The sequence below is a fragment of the Salvelinus namaycush genome, chromosome 1, assembly GCF_016432855.1.
Source record: "Salvelinus namaycush isolate Seneca chromosome 1, SaNama_1.0, whole genome shotgun sequence".
NCBI lineage: Eukaryota > Metazoa > Chordata > Actinopteri > Salmoniformes > Salmonidae > Salvelinus > Salvelinus namaycush.
In genome coordinates, this window is record NC_052307.1 from 49,364,243 (window position 1) to 49,386,717 (window position 22,475).

The following is a 22,475-nucleotide window of genomic DNA, read 5'->3' on the forward strand; positions in this document are numbered from 1 at the left end:
CTGTTGCTAGCTAATTTGTCCTGGGATATAAACATTGAGTTGTTATTTTACCTGAAATGCACAAGGTCCTCTACTCCGCCAATTAATCCACACATAAATCGTTTCTAGTCATCTCTCTTCCTTCCAGGCTTTTTCTTCTCTTGACTTTATATTGCGATTGGCAACTTTCATAAATTAGGTGCATTCCCGCCACTGACCTCGTTTGTCTTTCAGTCACCCACGTGGGTATAACCAATGAGGAGATGGCACGTGGGTACCTGCTTCTATAAGCCAATGAGGAGATGGAGAGGCAGGACTTGCAGCGCGATCTGCATCAGAAATATAACTGATTTCTATTTTAGCCCTTGGCAACACAGACGCTCGCGAGCATTGTGCGTGCAATAATTGAATAACATAGATTTCTAAATGTATTTTGCAACGCTCGCGCACGCAACGCGAGCAGTGTGGTCAGCCTGTTAGGTTTCTCGCTTGCTTGCCGCTGTTTAACCTGGATCATTCGACTTCAATCACTCATGCACGCACGTGACCGTCGCACATTCTCGAGGCAGGTGGCACGTGAAACAAAGACGAACAGACGACGGGAGACACATGCAGACAGTTGAACGTAAGCCTATTACTGACTTTAAGTTTTAATTTTTTTTTGAAATACCTTACATTTCTATTCATGCACAAATTATATAAATTCAAGCACTTTCAATAACCTTGATTTTTTTTTTCAAATTCACAAACTTTCAAGGATTTCAAGGACCTGCGGGAACCCTGTACACAAAACAGAATGTTCTGCAGAAAATAATTAGATTTTCTCGACTGAGATCTGCTTTGCATGTTGTTAGTTCCTAATATTTTCAGTCTTTCTTTCCCTGTCTGTCACACTCTCCCTCCCGCTTCCTCTGTAGGTTGACATTTATTGGGATGAGTCTTGTCCTGGAGGCAGAACTGAGCAGTTTCTGCTAGATGGGCCAGCTGCAAAGTCAACTTTGGCTATATTGTAAAAATATTTGCTTTTTGGTCTTAATTTAAAGTTAAATTAATTTAAGGGTTAGGCATTAGGGTTAAGGTTCGAGTTAAGGCTAGGCAGATTATATGACTTTATGGCTGTGCCAGCTAGTGACCACTCTGCAAGGCTGCCTCCAGAACAAGATTTATTATGAAAAACACTAACCTGCTCTCCCTCTCCCTCCCTACCATTCCCTCTCTCCTGCATCTATGTCTGTCATTCCCTCCCTCTATCCCTCACTACCACTCCCTCAATCTCCTTTATCTCTGTCTGTCATTCCTTTATTCCCTCCCTCCCTACCAATCCCTCGCTCTCCTTTATCTCTGTCTGTCATTCCCTTATTCCCTCCCTCCCTACCAATCCCTCGCTCTCTCTTCTTTATCTCTGTCTGTCATTCCCTTATTCCCTCCCTACCAATCCCTCGCTCTCTCTTCTTTATCGCTGTCTGTCATTTCCTTATTCCCTCCCTCCCTACCAATCCCTTGCTCTCTCTTCTTTATCTCTGTCTGTCATTCCCTTATTCCCTCCCTCCCTCCCTCCCTCCCAATCCCTCGCTCTCTCCTATATATCTGTCTGTCATTCCCTTATTCCCTCCCGCTCTCCCTCCCTACCACTACCTCTCTCTTCTTTATCTCTGTCTGTCATTCCCTTCTTCCCTCCCTCTCCACCACTCCGTCTCTCTCCTGTATCTGTCTGTCATTCCCTTATTCCCTCCCTCCCTCTATCTCTGTCTGTCAGTCCCCTATTCCCTGCCTGTCTCCATCCCCCTCCCTTCCACTCTCTCGCTCTCTCTTTCTAACCTGCGTGTGTCGTAGTCCAGTGTGAGTCCGTTGGGCCAGCCCAGGTCTGTGTTAATCAGAACTTTACGGTCTGATCCGTCTAGGTGTGCCCGTTCAATCTTAGCAATGTGACCCCAGTCTGTCCAGAACAGGTACCTAGGGAGACCAATGAAACAATGACAACCCAGTTCCCGCATCCCTCGCCGCCCCACACACACACAAACACACTTACAAACGCCCACAAAACCAATCTCTTCCACTATACCCTTCCACCCTCTTCCCCCAACCTTAACACTTTCCCCCCTCTATCCCTCCTCCTCTCCCCCCTCTCACCCTTTGCTGGGAAACACAGCGATGGCCCTGGGTTCATCCAGGCTGTTGTTGACTAGTACTTTGCGGCTGGTCCCGTCCAGTCGGGCCACCTCGATGGTGTTGCGACCTGTGTCTGTCCAGTACATATTCCTGGTCACCCAGTCCACAGCCAGACCATCAGTAGTCTTCAGACCCTGGCTTATCACTGTCTCCATCCCTGTACCATCCAGGTTGACCCGTCTGACCAGCACAGGAGAAGTTAAGTCAAACAATGAATCAATCAATCAGCAAATCAATTAGTTATATCATTTATTAAATCAAATCCTACTGCTCGAATACATTAATTGCAAAGAGTTAAAACCCCAAATAGTAAGAAAAAGTGACAGTGACAAGGATGAACCCCATGTGTGGGAATGCATGCATGTGTGTGTGAGTAAGGGTGTATTTATTGTGTGTGTGTATACACTGAGTATAAAAAACATTAAGAACACCTCTTTACATGACATAGACTGACCAGGTGAATCCAGTTGAAAGCTATGATCCCTTATTGATGTCACTTGTTAAATCCACTCAAATCAGTGTAGATGAAGGTGAAAGAAGGATTTTTAAGCATTGAGACATGGATTGTGTATGTGTGCCATTCAGACGGTGACTGGGCAAGACACAAGATTTGAACGGGGTATGGTAGTAGGTGCCAGGCGCACCGGTTTGAGTGTGTCAAGAACTGCAACACGGCTGGGTTTTTCACGCTAAACAGTTTTGTGTGTATCAAGAATGGTCCACCACCCAAAGGACATCCAGCCAATAGCAGGCCGGTGGTTGAAAACAGGTCATTGGTGAAAGAGGACAAAGGAGGCAGAAACTAATTGTGCAGAGCAACAGACGGATTACAGTTAGTCAACTGACAGTTCAGTACAACATTGGTCTCCAAAGACCCATCAAATAATGCATTGTACCTTGACACGAATTGCGTAAGGCAGCCAATGACCTTGCAGAGTTCCACTTCTTTCAGACGGACTACAGTTAGTCAACTATCAGTCCGGTACAACATTGGTCAACAAAGACCCATCAAATAATGCACAACTCGTTGTACCTTTACACGAATTGGGTATGGCAGCCAATGACCTTGCAGAGTTCCACTTATTTCAGCAAAAAACAAGAAACTGCGGTTGCAGTGGGCTAAGGGACAAAAACACTAGAGAGTTGAAAAAACATTGCCTGGTCTGATGAATCCCGGTTCCTGTTATTTCACGCTGATGGGAGGACTAGGGTATTTGGAAAACCCCATGAGTATAGGCATCCTTCATGCTGCGTTTCAATGGTGGTGGTGGTGTGGGGTGTGTTTTCATGGCACACATTGGGTCCCTTGATAAAAGCGGACCTACGTTTGAATGCCACAGGATCTCTGAACATCGTTGCCAATCAGGTACATCCCTTCATGGCAGCTGTGTATCCATCTGCTAATAGATTTTTGCCCCATGCCACAAGGTTAGGATTGTCCAGGAATGGTTCCACAAACATGACAGTGAATTCAGCATACTGCAGTGGCCTGCCCAGTCACCAGATCTCAATTCAATTGAGCATCCGTGGGATGAGATGTAACAATCTATTTGGTGTAGAGATCCACTACCAGCCAACTTGACACAACTGTGGAAAGCATTAGGCCAGCATCCCTGTGGAACGCTTTTGACACCTTGTAGAGTCCATGCCTCAATGAATTGAGGCTGTTCTGAGGGCAAAAGGAGGTGCAACTCAACATTAGGAAGGTGTTCCTAATATTTTGTACACTCAGTGCATATTGTGTGTGAGCGTGTCTTTTTAGCATACCTGATAACATCAAGGCTGACATCTGTGTAGTACAGCTTCCCGTCCACGCTGTCGTAGTCCAGTGAGATGACGTTGTGCAGCTCAGGCACGGGCACATGCACGTCCGTGTGGTCATTTGTGTCCAGGGAGATACGTCGCACGCTGACCCGGTTGGAGAAGAGCAGGTAGGTCTCGGGGGAGTCGTCACATGACCTGGCGTCCCCCTTGAGGAGGATGCCGGTGGGACAGGCACAGGAAGTACCGTTGGGGCGGGGCAGACACAGGTGGCTACAGCCCCCGTTCCTTCTACCACACTTATTGAAACCTGGAGGGGGGGGGGGGGGGAGGTGGTGTGTAAGAGAGAGAGAGAGAAAGAAGCAAACCAAGTCAAACCTTTGTTGCAGGTACACAAATAGGGTAGCAGCAGCATATTTATGGGTTTCATTACATTCCCATTACATACAGGCAACTGATTCCATTGAAAGTAAAGTGAGAGAGGGAAGACTAACAATAAATAGAAAATACAGGGGACAAAGGGAGGACAGCAAACGTGTAAGTGCCACGCAATTCCAAACACACACCAACCAAACAACCTTCCCAGATTGTTTGCAGTGTGTGATTTTCTAAAATGAAATGATCACAAGTAAGGTCACTCCCATATAATTCTATGGTCACTCCCACTAAGGCCAACTTTGAATGGTTGATGTACCAGGCTTTTATGCGACATGCACAATAGCCTGGGGACGAGGTTAAACCAATGCGAACCCCTACCCACACCTTCCTCTCTGCTGTTCCGAGGCCAGTGTGCCATTGATACACTCACTCAGTGGCTTCTCTCTATCCACGGCCTGTATGTCCATGAGCCCTGGCAGGTTGCTGCGTACGGTAATGGTGTTGGCGCCGGTGGATTTGTCAGCCCGCTGGATGCTGCGGCTCTGCCAGTCGGTCCAGTAGATGTGTGGTCCTAGTACGGTCAGACCGTACGGGTGCTGAACCGGGGATACCAGGGTACGGCGGTTCAGCCCGTTCAGGTCTGCCGCCTCGATGCGCTACGGGAGGGAAAAACTTTGTTAATTCACTGACTCAATAGGCCGGTTTTCCAGACACAGAATAAGCCTAGTCCTGGTTTATTGAAGATTCTCCATTCTTCTTCTCCAATAAGAACACAGAATTGTCATTTCAGTGGCAAAATGCTTTTGCTATGGTGTGTCCTATTTTAAACATGACCCAGCTGTGGAACAAAAGCCTGCACACTCTGTAGCTCTCAGGATTGGTTGACCTCTGCTTTAGCTTTTCGGACAGGGCGACTGACCTCTGTGTGCGCGTCGGCCCACAGTAACTGTGAGCCGGCACTGTCGATGGCCAGTCCGTTAGGCCAGCCTAGGTTGTTACTGATCAGAACCAAACGGTCCGAGCCATCCATCGCTGACCGCTCCAGCTTAGCATGCTCCCCCCAGTCTGTCCAGTACATATACCTGGAGGAGAGAGAGAGAAATGAATGTCACACTGGAAGTCGTTAGAAGACTGACAAAGGAGGGCTAACTATTTCCCAATCTAGGCTGTTTAGAAAGTAAATTCCTGGGGTGTAATTCACGACGGGTCAACTTGTATTGACCTACAAACAAAAATACCTAAAAACACACAGGAACTAACTCTCTCACAGTCTGCATATGATTATTCAGTACATTGATAGTATAAATTACATTTTAATATAAAAACAAGTGCAAAATCAGAACTTTGAGCTAAACACACTGCTGTGCACAGTGAACCTGTTAGCCAAACTCTAACTCCTTACCCCATCTCGTGGTAGAGGGCGATGGCTCGCGGGCTGTCCAGGTTCTGCCAGATCAGAACCTTCCTCATGGAGCCGTCCAGGTTGGCCACCTCGATTCGGTTCGTTCCGGTGTCAGTCCAGTAGATCTTTCGACCCACCGCATCCACCGCCAGACCATCAGTGGTCATCAGACCTGGAGAGCGAGAGAAAAAGAGAGGAAGAAGGAAGGAAGGAAGAAAATAAATAAAGAAAGAAAGAGTGGAAGAAAGGAGCGAATGATATAAAGTTAAGGAGAAGGGAGAGGATTAGCGGAAGTGAGAGAAGGGTATGTAGAAGAATAGAAGTTGAAATATTTCAGTGCTACAGGTCATTTGTTTCACAATATAGATGAATATTCCTCTGTAATACAGCAGATAGACAAAAAAGACACTAGCCTATCTGTAATATGATTCAGATACTGTATGTTTTAAGTTGATTGATTATTTCCCTCACCTGTAGCGATGATATCCTCATGAGCCGTCCCATTGATGTTAGCTCTACTCACCTTCTTCAGTGTGCTGTCTGACCAGTACACTTTACCTGCAGGGGGCAGTAGACACACACACATCAAGGTTACATTTAAGTCATTTAGCAGACGCTCTTATCCAGAGCGACTTACAAATTGGAAAGTTCATACATATTCATCCTGGTCCCCCCGTGGGAATTGAACCCTGGTCCCCCCGTGGGAAATGAACCCACAACCCTGGCGTTGCAAGCGCCATGCTCTACCAACTGAGCCACACGGGACCACGTGTTACAAAGACAAACTGTTAGTCACTGTTTAGCCTCCACATCAGTGGAGGCTCCTCAGAGGAGGAAGGGAAGGATCATCCTCCTCAATGAAGTTCATCAAAATTGAAATAGTGAAGCATTAAAAAGTTATCCATTATAGATAAAAAAGTATACTAACTATATTTACGTCACCAGTGACATGAATGTAGTTAGTATAGTTTATAATTAATAGTTTTAATAATCATTGCAAAACAGTGTGTTTTAAATTAAGGTCTACAGTAGCCTCAACAGTACTCTCTGGGGTAGTGCCATGGTTTAGCCGGAGGACAGCTACAGTAGATTCCGTCCTCCTCTGGGAACACTGACGTCAATTCAAAATCTAGAAGGCTCATGGTTCTCACCCCCTTCCATAGACTTACACAGTAATTATGACAACTTCCGGAGGACGCCCATCAACCTATCAGAGCTCTTACAGCACGAAGTGACATGTTGTCCACCCAATCAAAGGATTAGAGAACAAATATATTTCTTCATAAATGAAGGAGAAGCAAGAGAGAGAGAGCGAGCTAGCTATATTTTGTTGTATTTTTTTTCACTTTCTCAGCTAATGAATGCAGCTAGCTAGTTTAGCCTACTCAAACACCCGGCTCAAACAGAGAGGGATGCTATGTTAGCTTGCTGGCTATGGCTATCCAACACTGGAACTCTTCCAAATCAAGATAAGCTTTTGGTTTTATAAATGTATTGCCACCGGGGCCCAGTGTAACTGCTAAACTGCGTGATTGTAGCAGGTTTACTAACGCGTTAGTTCTATTAGCTATGTTGACTATGACATTAGCTAATATGGTGACAACGATGTAGACTGTGTGTACCGATTAGCGTTAATGGTATGAAGGTTTGGCTTGGAAAGGTTTTGTCGCCCGGTCACAGACAGCTAATGTGTTGTGCAATGAAGTCCACAAGTGAAGGGAAAAGGAGACAGGAAGACAGCGTAAATGAGAGAAATAATTATACAACGAGCAAAGTGATCATGCTGTTTGTATGTGGCTGCTATGAAAGTGAACTGTGTGTGCGGGTGATCAGGGGTGTATTTATTCTGCCGATTCTGTTGAAAAACGTTTCTAAAACAGAAGCAAACAGAACGAAACGGGGATCAACATACCTGAATTTGTCCAATAGAAACTCTCGTTTGCAACTGCTAGACAAATGATTACACCCTAGATCAGCTAGATGTAGGGAAGTAGTGTGCAAGGCAGTATTGAATGCGTCATTCACTGTCTGTCACCTTGATTACAAAAACATTTATCTCGACCTATGTGTGGTAAACTTTCATTCGTAGGATACGTTGTAGCAACCTCATGATGGCTATTGGTAACATTTTTGTATCATGTAGTAGCCTAAACCTATCAATGTTAAATTGAGCTGGATGAATGAAATATGAATGACAGTCATCCAATACACTGTAATAGAAATAAGGCCATGCTCATTGAAAAAAATGTCTTGCTCCCTTATCTTAAATGGCACCGACCACCACAGGTGCACATTCAGATCACAATTAAAAAATGACACTTTTTTGTCAAAGGACACTGATGATGAAGCCCTTTCAAGCGAAATGTCTGGTCTGAAAGATTGAATACATTTTTATTTATTTTTACTGCAAAACCTAAGTGCAGACCTTCCTCATTTTCGTGTTCATACCACACTGAGATGACAGAAAACCTGAAACACACGCACAGACGCACACACATACACACCCTCTTTAGGGTCCACTCCGATGGCGATGGTGTTTTTCATGGATCTGTTGACAGCCAGCACCACATCAGCAAAGTAGGGGATGTCCAGAGAGACCATCCTGATATCAGTCCGCCGTGCAAAGATCAGGAAACTACTCATCCCTACAACCAGGACACAACACTGTCAGTATGGAGAGTACAGGTTTTATGGAATAAAACCACCTTATATTTTGGATTATGATGAGGTTATACAGTAGAACTAAGCTTATGAGGCATTTGTAAGTGATATTCTTTAAGGATCAACGGGCTGTAAATACTGTATCTCAGCTTGGGCCTTGACGGTGAAGGTAGTAATTAAAGGGATGTCAGCAGTAACGTTTTCAAGATAGAGTACAAAGAAAAGAGTGTGACGATAATGCAAAACACATTACTATCACAGTAAGATTTTTACTGAAAGTGCTCCATCTTGAAAACTTTACTGCTGACATGCACACATGTTGGGACCATATCAACAGCGTGCTAATGAACAAAATACTAAACTATGTATTTTTTTCTCTCCTTTAATTCAAGATGAGATTAAAAAAAAAAAATATTAATCAACCATTGTTATCAATATCTCTGTAGTTAATTGTGTTAAAGTGATGAGATATGTGGTATAGTGTTGTTTTGCTCTTGTTTTTTTGTTTTAAACCTTTATTTTACCAGGTAGTCATACTGAGACCAAGGTCTTTTTTAAAGAGCCCTGAATTTCAGAAAATACAAAATGCAACAGAAACCGAACAAGGTCATAAAACATAAACAAATTCATCAGTAATAAGGTCCTCAATCAGGTGTCTAAATTGCCCCAGAGGCACCAAAACATCCAATGTACCATGGGTTGTTGTACAATGGGTGCTGGTAATAATATGATATTGTTGCTATGCTACCGTGTGTGCAGGTCTTTCCGTCCAGCTGAAGGTTGATGCCAGTAGGACAGGTACAGCTGGAGCCTTTTGTGGGTGGAGCCAACAGACACAGGTGACTGCAGCCCCCATTATTCACCGCACAAGGTGTCCGCACTAGAGAGTGAGGGACAGAGGGGGGAGAGAGCGCAATATATAATTATTCAACATGAAAACGTAAGATGATAGTATATGTTGCCCACTCACAAACTATTGCAACAATGACATATATGTCTCACTCATTTAACAGTTGAGAGTTTAAAAATGATCTCAAACACAATTTAACCGTGCGCTCTAGACTAGAGCCTCCATGGCAATGGGGTCTGTGCAGCAGGCTGAACGTTTGACATCCTTACTTATCAGTGCTGCTTCAGCCTGGTATGAGCCCAAGGTGCTTTTTGCCCTCTGAACCACATATCTAGGATCAGTTTACCTGGCCCCTAATCCCACTAGTGACAGGGAGGGACACTGGACCTGGTGTTGGGGGTGGGGGTCTAGTATCATGTCACAAAATACTCAGAGTGCCAACAGGGCACACACACACACACACACACACACACACACACACACACACACACACACACACACACACACACACACACACACACACACACACACACACACACACACACACACACACACACACCGGTGGTGCGGTAGCGGTGGAACATGTGAATATCCATGAGGTTCTCCAGGTTCTCGGCGAGTGTTTGTCGTCCCAGGCCAGTCATTTTGTTGGCACACTGGATGCTCTTGGACTGCCAGTCTGTCCAATAGAGCTTTTCCTCATGCAGAGTCAGCCCAAAGGGGTGGGGCAACTGACTGCCAATCAACACCTGGACACCAATGGAGGGGAGAGTGGGACGGGGGGAATAAAAATATTAGCCAGTCTTCTGATTCACAGAGTAAAAAGTCTCACTTGATTAAATACCCATCCAACATACAAAAATAGTTTGAAAATAAGCTAAAACTTGCAAAGACTATCCCTTCAAGACCACCTCACCTGTCTGTCTGAGCCATCAAAGTTGCCAAACTCGATGGTCTTCATCCCGGCGTCGGCCCAGTACAGGCGCTGTGTTTGGTAGTCAATTGCCAGTCCGTTAGGCCATGTCAGGTTGGAAGAGATGATGACGATACGGCTGGATGCGTCCATCCCTGCCTGCTCTATCTTAGGACTCACACCCCAGTCTGTCCAGTACATATATCTATGGTACTCAGGGAAAATCATGCATCAGTAAACTGTACATGTATGTGGTGTGCACAATTCATCTGTATACTGTATGTTCAGATTAGGTGTCAGTGGTAAACAACAAAGTCCATGCAGCGCTAACTTTTTGGGAGGACTCTATTGGACTGCTGGGAAAAAAGGTGTGTTTACACGCTACTCTGTAAACTACTGTCAGGGGTGTCATTGGTTAGCTGACGCCTGATATTGACCCTTGACCTCTGACTCACCCTCCAATTGGGTCAACCACGATGTCCCTGGGTCGGTCAAGATTCTCCCAGATCAGAACGGTACGCATGCTCCCGTCTGCGTTAGATACCTCGATACGATCTGTACCTGATCTCACACACGCACACACACACAAGCACGCACACACTCACACAATTAATTATTGTTTGTACAACAAATGACTCAATAAAGACTAGTCAAAAAAGACTTCCAGGTAGTCTATACCTGACATGATACACAGTGGTACAAATTTCCGTTTGTACCACTACCCTATAGTCATTTAAATCTTGAACACGGGTACAGGTAAGGTTTCTTACCTGCGTCGGTCCAGTAAAGTTTGTTGGTCACCCAGTCAATAGCCAGACCGGCTGGACTTTCCAGACTGGTGTCCACCACCACCTGACACACACAATAACAACTCATTTCAACACAGCACAGTAACTTAATTGAAGTACATCCCCAATGCAAAAAAGTCAAAACAGCTGTAAAATGAACTGTGATACCAGACTCTCATCAATAGGTGGCGACATTTGGTTAAAAGTAAAGTGCAAGGGACTGATCTCATCAGCTAAAGTGATTCCCCAAAACAATTGTATCTTACCAAGGATTAGACCAAACATCCATCACTATAACACTAAACTGTTTTCTTCTCTAATACTAGCTATTGTACTTGTAATGATCTTGATGGGTGGTTGTTGTCTCCCTTACTTTAGTTGAATGCACCTTCCATTGTACAGTAAGTGGCTCTGGATAGGAGCATCTGCTAAATGACTAACTAATATGGGAAATAATATTGGGAGGAACTGACCTCCTGCCTTGAGCCGTCCCATTGGGCCCGGTTGATGGAGTCGGTGGTGACGTCCGTCCAATAGATGAAGCCCTCCTCGGCGTGCCAGTCCAGTGCCACGGCGTTGCGTACGTCGGCCAGCGGGATGACATCATCCGACATGTCCTCGGTGTCGAAGCTGATTCGTCGGATGTCCGTCCTTCGGGCAAAAAGCAGGAACTTGTCAAGACCTGATCAAAGACCAAAGGTCTTCTGTCAGTTCTCTAGGTTTAACAACAGGGTCATCACAACACACAATACAACAACATACATCAAGGCTCTGTTCCAATTATCCACACTAGCGTACCCCTTAGGATTAAGCAATGTATTGGTCATTCTAGTGTGGACAATTGGAACCTAACTAAACTAACACATGCTATTAAAGGGCAATTCTGCCACCTTTCAACCTCATATTCATTATATCCAGCACCAAACCAGTGTCTACATATGTAAAAACAGCTAGATAAGAAGAAAGGTCCTAAAAAATCCAAAAAAATGCTACTCTGTGACTTCTATAAAACGCTAAAATATGCCGTCTTCACATATGCAGACACTGGTATTGTGCTGGGGATAATGAAAATGAGGTTTAAAAGTGGTGGAGTTGCCCTTTAGCATTAGTCAACTGGACTGAAAATGTACTTAGCAAACATTGAGTTTATATTTAGAATAAAGCAATGCCTAAATGAACACAAAAATATTTACAACTCTAAATAATCACATTGAAATGTCAACAAATATTCTAGCATTCTACCTAGAGTGTAGTGTGTTCTTGTAGGCAAGTAAGTATACTCACTCAGGGCACAGTTATGCTGGTCCACTTTCTTGAAGCCCGTGGGGCAGTCGCAGGTATAGGTCTTGTTGCCAGGGAGACAGAGGTGGCTGCAGCCCCCGTTGTTGGTCCCACATCGGTTACGCCCACCTGGAGAAGAGGGGAGGGGGGAGAGGTTAGAAGCACTCTGTGAGTGAGTGTGCAGGTGTGTTACTGACTAACAGAGTGCATCTGTGGGTGGTGTGTGTGTGTGTGTTTGTATGTGTGTGTGAGCGCGTTTGTATGTGCATGAAGGAGCATGTGTGTGTATTAGATTGGATGTGCGTTTGTGTCTGACTGACCTGCGGGCTGTCTCTGCGGGTGCAGTGTGTGTATATCCATTGGGAAGTGCAGCTTGTTTCTGATGATCTCCTGGTTCTTGCCCGTGAACTTGTTGGCACTGTTGATGCTCTTGGTGTGCCAGTCTGTCCAGTAAAGGCTATCCTCAAATACGGTGATGGCAAATGGATGGGGCAAGCCTTGATGGAGAGAGAGTTAAGACAGAGAGAGAGAGAGAAAGACAGAGAGAGAGATAGACAAATATATGTATTTAAAGAAGCATATGTTGTCTTTATTACTGAAACACAAGAACAACATTGGAACATTCTCGTTGACCCTTTAAAGGAGTTAGACCAAGTGGTATAGAATGAGGGGGGGTTACATGATTTCAAACAACAAGCAACCATTGGATCAGCAACTAAATCAACACACAGCCACACACAAATCCCTAAACAGTTCCTCCACAAACTAAAACAAAACACCAAATAAAACCAATCTGGAGTAAAGGGACAATTATCTTCAAAGTAAAATAGCACAAAGTTGGACAAGATCTGATTCCTCACACCATCAAATAAGGACGAGTTAATGTTGTTGTCTTTTCAATTGTGTCCCCCTATTGTATTCAGCCTTAATCAGAGCTGGTTTGAGTTAGCCTGTTTCTTATTAGCCACTCGCTAATGACATAAGCTTTGGGAGTTAAGTGCTAGCTCTATAGATTTCTTCTGAGAAGAAGTCCCTGTTTGACTACTTGAAGAAAGGAGGGAGGGATTGATCAAAGAAAGGAAGGGAACAATGATTTGGTCATTTAAATAGGGCCACAGTCTTTGGTGGAGAACATATGTGGAACACTTCCATACCATTGTCCCTCTATTCATTCATTAGCCCAGCTGAAGTGGCCCTATTGGCCAGATTGCCTACATTTTTGGCGAAGCACAGAGAACATCAGAGAGTGCTGAATACGCTCAACTGATGGATGGAAAGAACATCATTTTCCCCCTTGTTTATTTCTGTTGGTGGTGCACAGTTTGTGGTGAGCTTGCTGCCATAAAGGTCTTACACAGGTCTAGTATTTTATACCAGGGTTTTACAGTGGGGTGTAAATGAAGAGTGGTGAAAGACCAAACCTGGGGAGAGAGGAGAAGATATTACCTAACTCTTAATGTAAACCAATACTCAGATACATACTTAAAGTATCATACCCCTCAGAAAAAAAACTAAATAACATTAGCTTCAGGGAAACATTGGAATTTTTCTCTCTCTCTCCTGTTTCTCCATCTGTCTATCTTTTTCTTTAGGTCTCCAGGTGTGTGTAAGATGATACTTGGTGTGTGTGTTACTGATGTTATCTTCAAGGAGACACATGGTTAGACATGAGTGTGAAGGGGAGTCAGAGTTGGGTTGACGCTCTCCTCTCTCTTTCAAGGGCAGCTAGCAGGCACACTGGTGGTATGTGGGCCTACTCTCTCTTTTCTGTCTCTGTTCTAAGGGACAGCTGGGCCAGCAGCTGTAAGGCAACAGGGAATCTTCCATGGGGGTCTACCTTCCACCCACATGTAACCTCTCCCCTCTCTGTCCCCACTCTTCTCATTATCTCCCTCACTTGCTCTAGTGTGTCCTTCTCTGTCTCTCCCCTTCCTACTTTTCACCCCCCCCTCCAAAAAAGCCCACATTTCCATCCCTCTCTGTCCCCACAACATCCCTCGCTATACCCCCTCTCCTATTGTCTCATTTACTGCCCACCCCCACCTCGCCCCCGAAGGTGCACAGGTGTGCTCAGAGGATAAGGGTGTCACCCACATCACTCACCAGATACCATGACAAAGGACTGGCATGTCTCCAAATGTTTCTCAAACGACCACACACACAGAGATGCGCACATGCACACAAAAAAGTATGCATGCGTGCACACACACACAGGCACACACACACACAGGCACACACACACAGGCACACACAGGCACACGTCCCATTTGTTCTTCCTGTTGTCTGAGCAAACAGACGGCCTAGTGGAGGTACAGGGCCAATTACAGGTTTTTATCCCGAGAGCACACATCAATAAAGGCTGCTCACACAGGGCTGGACAGGTACCCTCTACACCTGACCTCCTCCCCCTATCACCCCTCACGCACCCCTCCTCCTCTAATCAAACACTCACACAGGGCAGTGGGTAACCCTCCTTTTCCTCTCCTAAAAGACATTCCTTCTATTCTCCCCTCCACTAAAGCCACTTCTTCTTGTTTTTAGCTGATAGGAGTTGAACCAGGTGTGGTTGTTCGCTCTAATAGCCCATCCATGACAAGGATCGACGAGTTGTGCGTTCCGTGATGCCGTTCTGCACACCACTGTTGTACTGCACCATTATTTGTCAGTTTGTGGCTCGCCTGTTAGCTTGCACGATTATTGCCATTCTCCTTCGACCGCTCTCATCACAAGCTGTTTGACGGAAGTTTTTTGTTTGTTGCACCATTCTCAGTAAACTCTAGACACTGTCGAGCGTGAAATGCCCAGGAGGGCGGCTGTTTCTGAGATACTGGATCCAGCGCGCCTTGCACCGACGATCATACCACGCTCAAAGTTGCTTAGGTCACTCATTTTTCCTATTCTAACGTTCTAACGTGATTAAATAATTAAAACTGAAAAATGACTCAAGAGGGAGCCAGAGATCAAGATAGCATAACCAGAAAAAAAAAAACTGTTCCACCCTCCTCCTTCAGCTACTGCTGGCCTCTGCAGATTCTGCCATTAAGCTCCTGAAGTTGCCAGTAATAGGCTACAACAGGGGTAGGTAACTATTTCCATTGGGAGTGCCAATTTATCTTACCATTTCGAACCGATCTGCGTGCCAGTTACGATTTTCAAATGCACATTTTCATGGAACAGTTTCATTTCATTTATAATAAAGTCTTCGTATCTCAAAATCATTATCATGTGGTTGATCAAAATTCTAAAAGTAAATTCTATTGCCATTGCCAACTATATAAAAATATCCTACATAAAGCCAAAAAATATTGCAGCCTGCAGGTAGAAAACATCCCGTATAAAATCCCATATTGGCTATGCATGGCCTGTCTGAAAGGAACTTGAAACATTGTATCAACTATCAACTTGGTCCGGCCTGAAGCTTGCACTAAAAAACTTGCAACATTGTATAAAATATTCTGGGCCCTCAGAGTTTCCTGCGCCAGTGAGCTCCGGACAGACACAGCTGTAGTCTATTTGCACAAGGGATAAGTAATCAAATCAAATCACATTTGATTTGTCACATGCGCCGAATACAACAGGTGTAGACCTTACCGAGACAATGTGCGAGGGAACAGGTTAGTCGAGGTAATTTGTAAAGTGACTATGCATAGATAATAAACAGCAAGCAGCTGTGTAAATAGTCCGGGTGGCCATTTGATTAACTGTTCAGCAGTCTTATGGCTTGGGGGTAGAAGCTGTAGACAAGGAGCCCTTTGCTCCTAGACTTGGCACTCAGTACTGCTTGCTCAGTGGTAGCAGAGAGAATAGTCTATGACTTGGGTGACTGGAGTCTTTGACAATTTTTTGGCCCTTCCTCTTACACCGCCTAGTATATAGGTCCTGGATGTCAAGACGCTTGGCCCCAGTGATGTACTGGGCCGCACGCACTACCCTCTGTAGCGCCTTACGGTCAGATGCAGAGCAGTGGCCATACCAGAGAGTGATGCAACTGGTCAGGATGCTCTCGATGGTGCAGCTGTAGAACTTTTGGAAGATCTGGAGACCCATGCCAAATCTTTTCAGTCTCCTGTTGTCGTGCCCTCTTCACAACTGTCTTGGTGTGTTTGGACCATGATAGTTTGTTGGTGATGTGGACACCAAGGAACTTGAAACTCTCAACCCTCTCCACTACAGCCCTGTCGATGTTAATGGTGGCCTGTTAGCACCTCTTTTTCTTATAGTCCACGATCAGCTCCTTTGTCTTGCTCACATTGAGGGAGTTGTTGTTGTCTCTGACCTCCACCGTATAGGCTGTCTCATTGTTGTCGGTGATCAGGCCTACCACTGTTGTGTCGTCAGCAAACTTAATGATGCTGTTGGAGTCGTGATTGGCCACGCAGTCGTGGGTGAAAAGGGAGTACAGGAGGGGACTAAACACGCACCCCTGAGAGGCCCCAGTGTTGAGGATCAGAGTAGCAGATGTGTTGTTGCCTACCCTTACCACCTGTGGTGAGGCCCGTCAGGAAGTCCTGGATCCAGTTGCAGAGGGAGGTGTTTAGTCACAGGGTCCTTAGCTTAGAGATGAGCTTTGTGGTAGGCCTATTTTATGACATTTCCACCGGATCAGAGCATGACATTCTTTCCCCCTTTCACAACAAGTAGAGAATGGAGTGGTTATCGAAAGAGAGCTTGAAATATTTTTTAATAGGCTACGTTGAGGAACTATTGTAATTCTCAATGGATGTAAAAACGGACTTTGTTTACTTGCTGTTTGAGGTGAAGAAAAAATACTTTGAGAAGATCCACAGTGGTGGTGAGTTAAGACAATCAGAAATACTATCAGATCCCCAAATGGGCACATTTATAGGACTACATTTGTGTGCAGGCCAGGTAGCCTAGGCCTACGTCTATGCATAATCAGGACTGCGTCCTTACTCAACATTGACTGGAGCCTTACAAATAAAATGCAATGAATAAATTGACAACTCGGAAATTAAATAAACCAAAACTTGTTCCTCACAAGTGTAGCCTAGGTTTTGCAGTCCGCAAACAACGTGTCCACTCAGACAATGAGAATGGTAAAAGACTGTATTTATAATATATTGAATGCATTAACAGAAATTACCCTAACCAAACAAACATTGTAGATTAGAAATTATGGGAATTAACGGTAAATGTGATACTGGTGTGCCATCATGATTAGCGCACTGAGACATGCGAAAATCAGACAGGTGTCTCGTGTGCCATCAGAAATATATACAGTGGGGAGAACAAGTATTTGACACACTGCCGATTTTGCAGGTTTTCCTACTTACAAAGCACGTAGAGGTCTGTCATTTTTATCATAGGTACACCTCAACTGTGAGAGACGGAATCTAAACATAAATCCAGAAAATCACATTGTATGTTTTTTAAGTAATTAATTTGCATTTTATTGCATGACATAAGTATTTGATACATCAGAAAAGCAGAACTTAATATTTGGTACAGAAACCTTTGTTTGCAATTACAGAGATCATACGTTTCCTGTAGTTCTTGACCAGGTTTGCACACACTGCAGCAGGGATTTTGGCCCACTCCTCCATACAGACCTTCTCCAGATCCTTCAGGTTTCGGGGCTGTCCCTGGGCAATACGGACTTTCAGCTCCCTCCAAAGATTTTCTATTGGGTTCAGGTATGGATAATTGGCTAGGCCACTCCAGGACCTTGAGATGCTTCTTACGGAGCCACTCCTTAGTTGCCCTGGCTGTGTGTTTCGGGTCATTGTCATGCTGGAAGACCCAGCCACGACCCATCTTCAATGCTCTTACTGAGGGAAGGAGGTTGTTGGCCAAGATCTCGCGATACATGGCCCCATCCATCCTCCCCTCAATACGGTGCAGTCGTCCTGTCCCCTTTGCAGAAAAGCATCCCCAAAGAATGATGTTTCCACCTCCATGCTTCACGGTTGGGATGATGTTCTTGGGGTTGTATTCATCCTTCTTCTTCCTCCAAACACGGCGAGTGGAGTTTAGACCAAAAAGCTCTATTTTTGTCTCATCAGACCACATGACCTTCTCCCATTCCTCCTCTGGATCATCCAGATGGTCATTGTCAAACTTCAGACGGGCCTGGACATGCGCTGGCTTGAGCAGGGGGACCTTGCGTGCACTGCAGGATTTTAATCCATGACGGCGTAGTGTGTTACTAATGGTTTTCTTTGAGACTGTGGTCCCAGCTCTCTTCAGGTCATTGACCAGGTCCTGCCGTGTAGTTCTGGGCTGATCCCTCACCTTCCTCATGATCATTGATGCCCCACGAGGTGAGATCTTGCATGGAGCCCCAGACCGAGGGTGATTGACCGTCATCTTGAACTTCTTCCATTTTCTAATAATTGGGCCAACAGTTGTTGCCTTCTCACCTTGTGCAGGTCTACAATTTTATCCCTGATGTCCTTACACAGCTCTCTGGTCTTGGCCATTGTGGAGAGGTTGGAGTCTGTTTGATTGAGTGTGTGGACAGGTGTCTTTTATACAGGTAACGAGTTCAAACAGGTGCAGTTAATACAGGTAATGAGTGGAGAACAGGAGGGCTTCTTAAAGAAAAACTAACAGGTCTGTGAGAGCCGGAATTCTTACTGGTTGGTAGGTGATCAAATCCTTATGTCATGCAATAAAATGCAAATTAATTACTTAAAAATCATACAATGTGATTTTCTGGATTTTTGTCTCTCACAGTTGAAGTGTACCTATGATAAAAATGACAGACCTCTACATGCTTTGTAAGTAGGAAAACCTGCAAAATCGGCAGTGTATCAAATACTTGTTCTCCCCACTGTATATATTTGCTACTGCTTGACCAAAAAAATCTTGGTCGACAAAAACCTATCGACGAAACAACCGACCAGTCGACTAAATGGGGTCAGCCCTAGCCTTGATGCCCATCCGCCTGCATGCTTTATAGAACAAGCCACGGCCACACTGAACCTAATAAACTGGTCGGCGAGTGTATATGTCATTTAGCAGACGCTTTAACCAGCAACTTACAGTCATGCCTGCATACATCTTTTGTATGGATGACCCCAGCGAGAATCTAACCTACAGTCCTTGGCGTTGCTAACTAAGCCATACAGGAGCAGGTTGTGACAACAAGCAAACATACCTATCTATCGCCTCTGTTTTTAGATGGACACTGAGGAGGACCTCCACTCCTGTCTCCCTTTGTTATGACCGATATGGTGCCATTTGGGACGAAGCTCATGGCTCCCGCTCTCCCCATAAACAGAGGGCAGCTCAGCTTTGATTTCCAGATCGGGTGAGCCAGCAACGTTAGGCCCAATCAGCAGACCGGGGGGAAGGGTGGTGGGTGAAGTGTGTCGGGAGTGGTGATGATCCACCGAACACTGATCTGCACTTGTCATAATGTCATATCTCCCACGGTCTTTCACACACACACACACACACTAGCGCACAGAAACTCTCTCTCACGCACAAACACCCACACCCTTGGTTCCAAGTCACAATATTTATGCATTCATTGCTGTGTGGATGTGAGTGTGCTGTTTTTTTTGTACAATTTAATGGAAATATGGCATTGATTAATTCCACAAGGTATGACAGAGGAGCACTAGTTTTCCTAATCTATATCATTGCTGTTTGAAATGTCTGATTGCTCATTTATTTTTGTATTTATTTATTTCCACTAAAGAAAACAAGTGATAGACAACAATACAGAGGTTTTATTTTTTATAATGTGTGTGCAGGTGTGGTTGGATCCCCAAAGGCTTATATGAAAACCACACCACAAAAAAAACTATATACAATACATACGTTAAAAAAAATAAAGTTTGTTAAAACTAATTATAAATGTATAAATTAATTGATCAGTAATCATGAAAAAAATATATATATATTTGTTTTGTTTAAATGTGTGTGTGCATGTGAGTGTGTGAGAGTTAGGCTATATGGAGGAGATGACTAAGTAGTTTGGTTCATCAGGCTGACCCCCAGTCTTTACTTGGAGTTAGTTATTGAGGGATGATGATGTTTTGGCAATGTGAAGATAAGAATCCCAGAGTATGGTACCTCTATATCTGATAGAGAATTTACTATGTGAGGTGTGGCAGTGGGGAGGGTGAAGGTTATTGCAGTGTCTTGCGTTATATAGATGGATTTTAGAATTAACCTGGAAGAATCCATTGAAGGCTTTAGGTAAACTGTCTGGGAGGTATGACTATTTGCATATAAAAGTGCATAATTGCCGTAGATTAATGTCGTAAATATACAAGAGTATTTTAACACAGGTGCAGATGAGTCATTTGTGTAGGTAGGAGCAATGTTCCCTCTAAGCTGCGTGTGTGCGTGGGCGCAGAAGAAATATGAGCCTGTGCAGAGAAGCACGAGATTCAACTTCACTTCAACATCGCTCTACTGTGGGAATTGTTATCAAAACTATGCAATATTAGCCACTTTCAATGTAATATACTGAAATAAAACGATCTACGCAAGATTTCGTATACAAAACTAACTGTGCAAGAGATTTTCTTGTAGGCAGAGCGCATTGGAGTAGGATTCTACTGCATTGACAGGCAAGACTCAGGCTCATACTCTACACAGACCAGTGTGCCATAACCAATCAGAGCTGCAGTAGGCCTATATGCAAATAGCCATTGCCAAATACGGATCTGTGCAATTCACTTTGAACTGGACTTTGTTTAGGCTACAGTATAAGTGGTCATGAGTAGATGCGCTTGTTTTGAGATCAGTGAGAGCTGCATGTAGCCACATGTTCATATTCTTTGCTAGTGAGTGAGTTATTACCCCAATTATAGCTAATTTCTAGTCAACAATTTGGGAGTGGTTGCTTCCAACAAGAGCACAAAGTGTGTGCATTTCTAGCCCTCTAGTCAGGTAAAGAGCTTTTTTATGTTTTAAAGGGGAAGTGTTGTATTTTGAGACGGTCTTGAATAAGATAAGTACCCAATAGGCAGAACGTAGCATAATTTGTCTGATTCTCTGTAATAATGCTATGGGAATAATAATGAATTTTATTTTGTAGAGTGGTTTCTTCCATCAAACATTTTCTGTCACCTTGTCTGAAGGACAAGTGGATAAGCAGGTTAATGTCAAGCCCTGCATGTTTTTTTTTTCTCCAAAAGTCTCATGGAATGTAGGCATTGAACACGACACATTGGCTGCTACTGTAGGCTGAATGATAGAACAGCTATTTCCATGTTAAAATGTTATGGGGTGCGTTTTCTCCATTGTTTTTTAAGGTAGGCCATTCAGGTAGGTCTACATTATGATCAAATAGCCACAGTAGCCTACTTGACCACTTAAAACTGTAACTTAAAGTGGGTATAACCTCAGTGTTCACACTAAACGTGTGCAGGACGTTGCACAACATTTCCCCAACTTTCAAGAATGCGCTCAGCAGACTTTCAAGTTTGTGCTCAGTGCCGAAACAAATTTGAGGGAACATTGGGTAGGAGGCATATGTACTGGCCCAGACAATATGACATAAATAAGATATGGGTAAATGAATCGAATCTATTGTATAAAGTTAGGAAGCTAGCCTGATGAACCAAATCAATAATCTTTCTGATGATACCAACAGATTTTATCAATTTGCATCGGACAAATTGAATATGATCTTTCCAGGATAACTTTCATCAATTAGAACTCAGAGGAATTTAGTGGATGTGACGGGTTCCATTTAATTCACACACATTTTTTTTTTACAATATGTATTATTCTTACTAGTGAATACAATAAAGTTGGATTTTTTTTTACATTTAAAGATAATTTGTTTATCTGGAACCATTCAGAAAATATGACTTCATTAATTAGTGAGATAAAATTATTGTGTGATAAAATCAAATTGGTATCAGCACCAAATAAAATGGGAAGTACAGTAGAAAACACAGCAGCAAGTTCATTGACATAGATTAGAAATAACACGCCACAGGATATCTTGGCCCTGGTAGATGCACAGCTCTATGCATAAACAAATTGTTCTCTATCATAAACTTAAATCTATAGCCAATTATATGTATAATCATGAAAACCGTAATAATGCAATTTAGAAAGTAATATTTCATGATCAACCGTGTCAAACACTTTGGATAAATAAAAAAAATATGCCGAGAGCGTATTCATTGTTGTTCAGGGCTGTAAAGATTTTATCCACAATGATGACGATTTATGTTTTTTAGTTCAGTTATTGTTCATAATTGTCAGTTACACGATTATATGATTATTGTGCCCGCCCTACTCCGCTATACTTTCTCTTTTCTGTATCAGCTGCTAAGGCCACTTTCTATCACTATCATTCAA

General features: G+C 43.9%; 1 protein-coding gene across 1 annotated transcript in view; it reads right to left on the reverse strand.

Annotated features, from left to right (window-relative positions):
• LOC120045143 (low-density lipoprotein receptor-related protein 4-like) overlaps positions 1 to 22,475 on the reverse strand; it is a 231,412-nt gene that overhangs the window by 30,192 nt on the left and 178,745 nt on the right. The window contains exons 15-30 of the mRNA XM_038990063.1: positions 12,503 to 12,679; positions 12,186 to 12,311; positions 11,375 to 11,583; positions 10,884 to 10,965; positions 10,569 to 10,674; positions 10,117 to 10,318; positions 9,760 to 9,949; positions 9,099 to 9,230; positions 8,194 to 8,334; positions 6,161 to 6,247; positions 5,690 to 5,861; positions 5,207 to 5,369; positions 4,718 to 4,943; positions 3,916 to 4,219; positions 2,110 to 2,328; positions 1,798 to 1,932 (exon numbers count right to left, since the gene is read on the reverse strand). Of these exons, the coding sequence (XP_038845991.1) occupies positions 1,798 to 1,932; positions 2,110 to 2,328; positions 3,916 to 4,219; positions 4,718 to 4,943; positions 5,207 to 5,369; positions 5,690 to 5,861; positions 6,161 to 6,247; positions 8,194 to 8,334; positions 9,099 to 9,230; positions 9,760 to 9,949; positions 10,117 to 10,318; positions 10,569 to 10,674; positions 10,884 to 10,965; positions 11,375 to 11,583; positions 12,186 to 12,311; positions 12,503 to 12,679 (2,671 nt within the window). The remainder of the gene's footprint in view (positions 1 to 1,797; positions 1,933 to 2,109; positions 2,329 to 3,915; positions 4,220 to 4,717; positions 4,944 to 5,206; positions 5,370 to 5,689; positions 5,862 to 6,160; positions 6,248 to 8,193; positions 8,335 to 9,098; positions 9,231 to 9,759; positions 9,950 to 10,116; positions 10,319 to 10,568; positions 10,675 to 10,883; positions 10,966 to 11,374; positions 11,584 to 12,185; positions 12,312 to 12,502; positions 12,680 to 22,475) is intronic.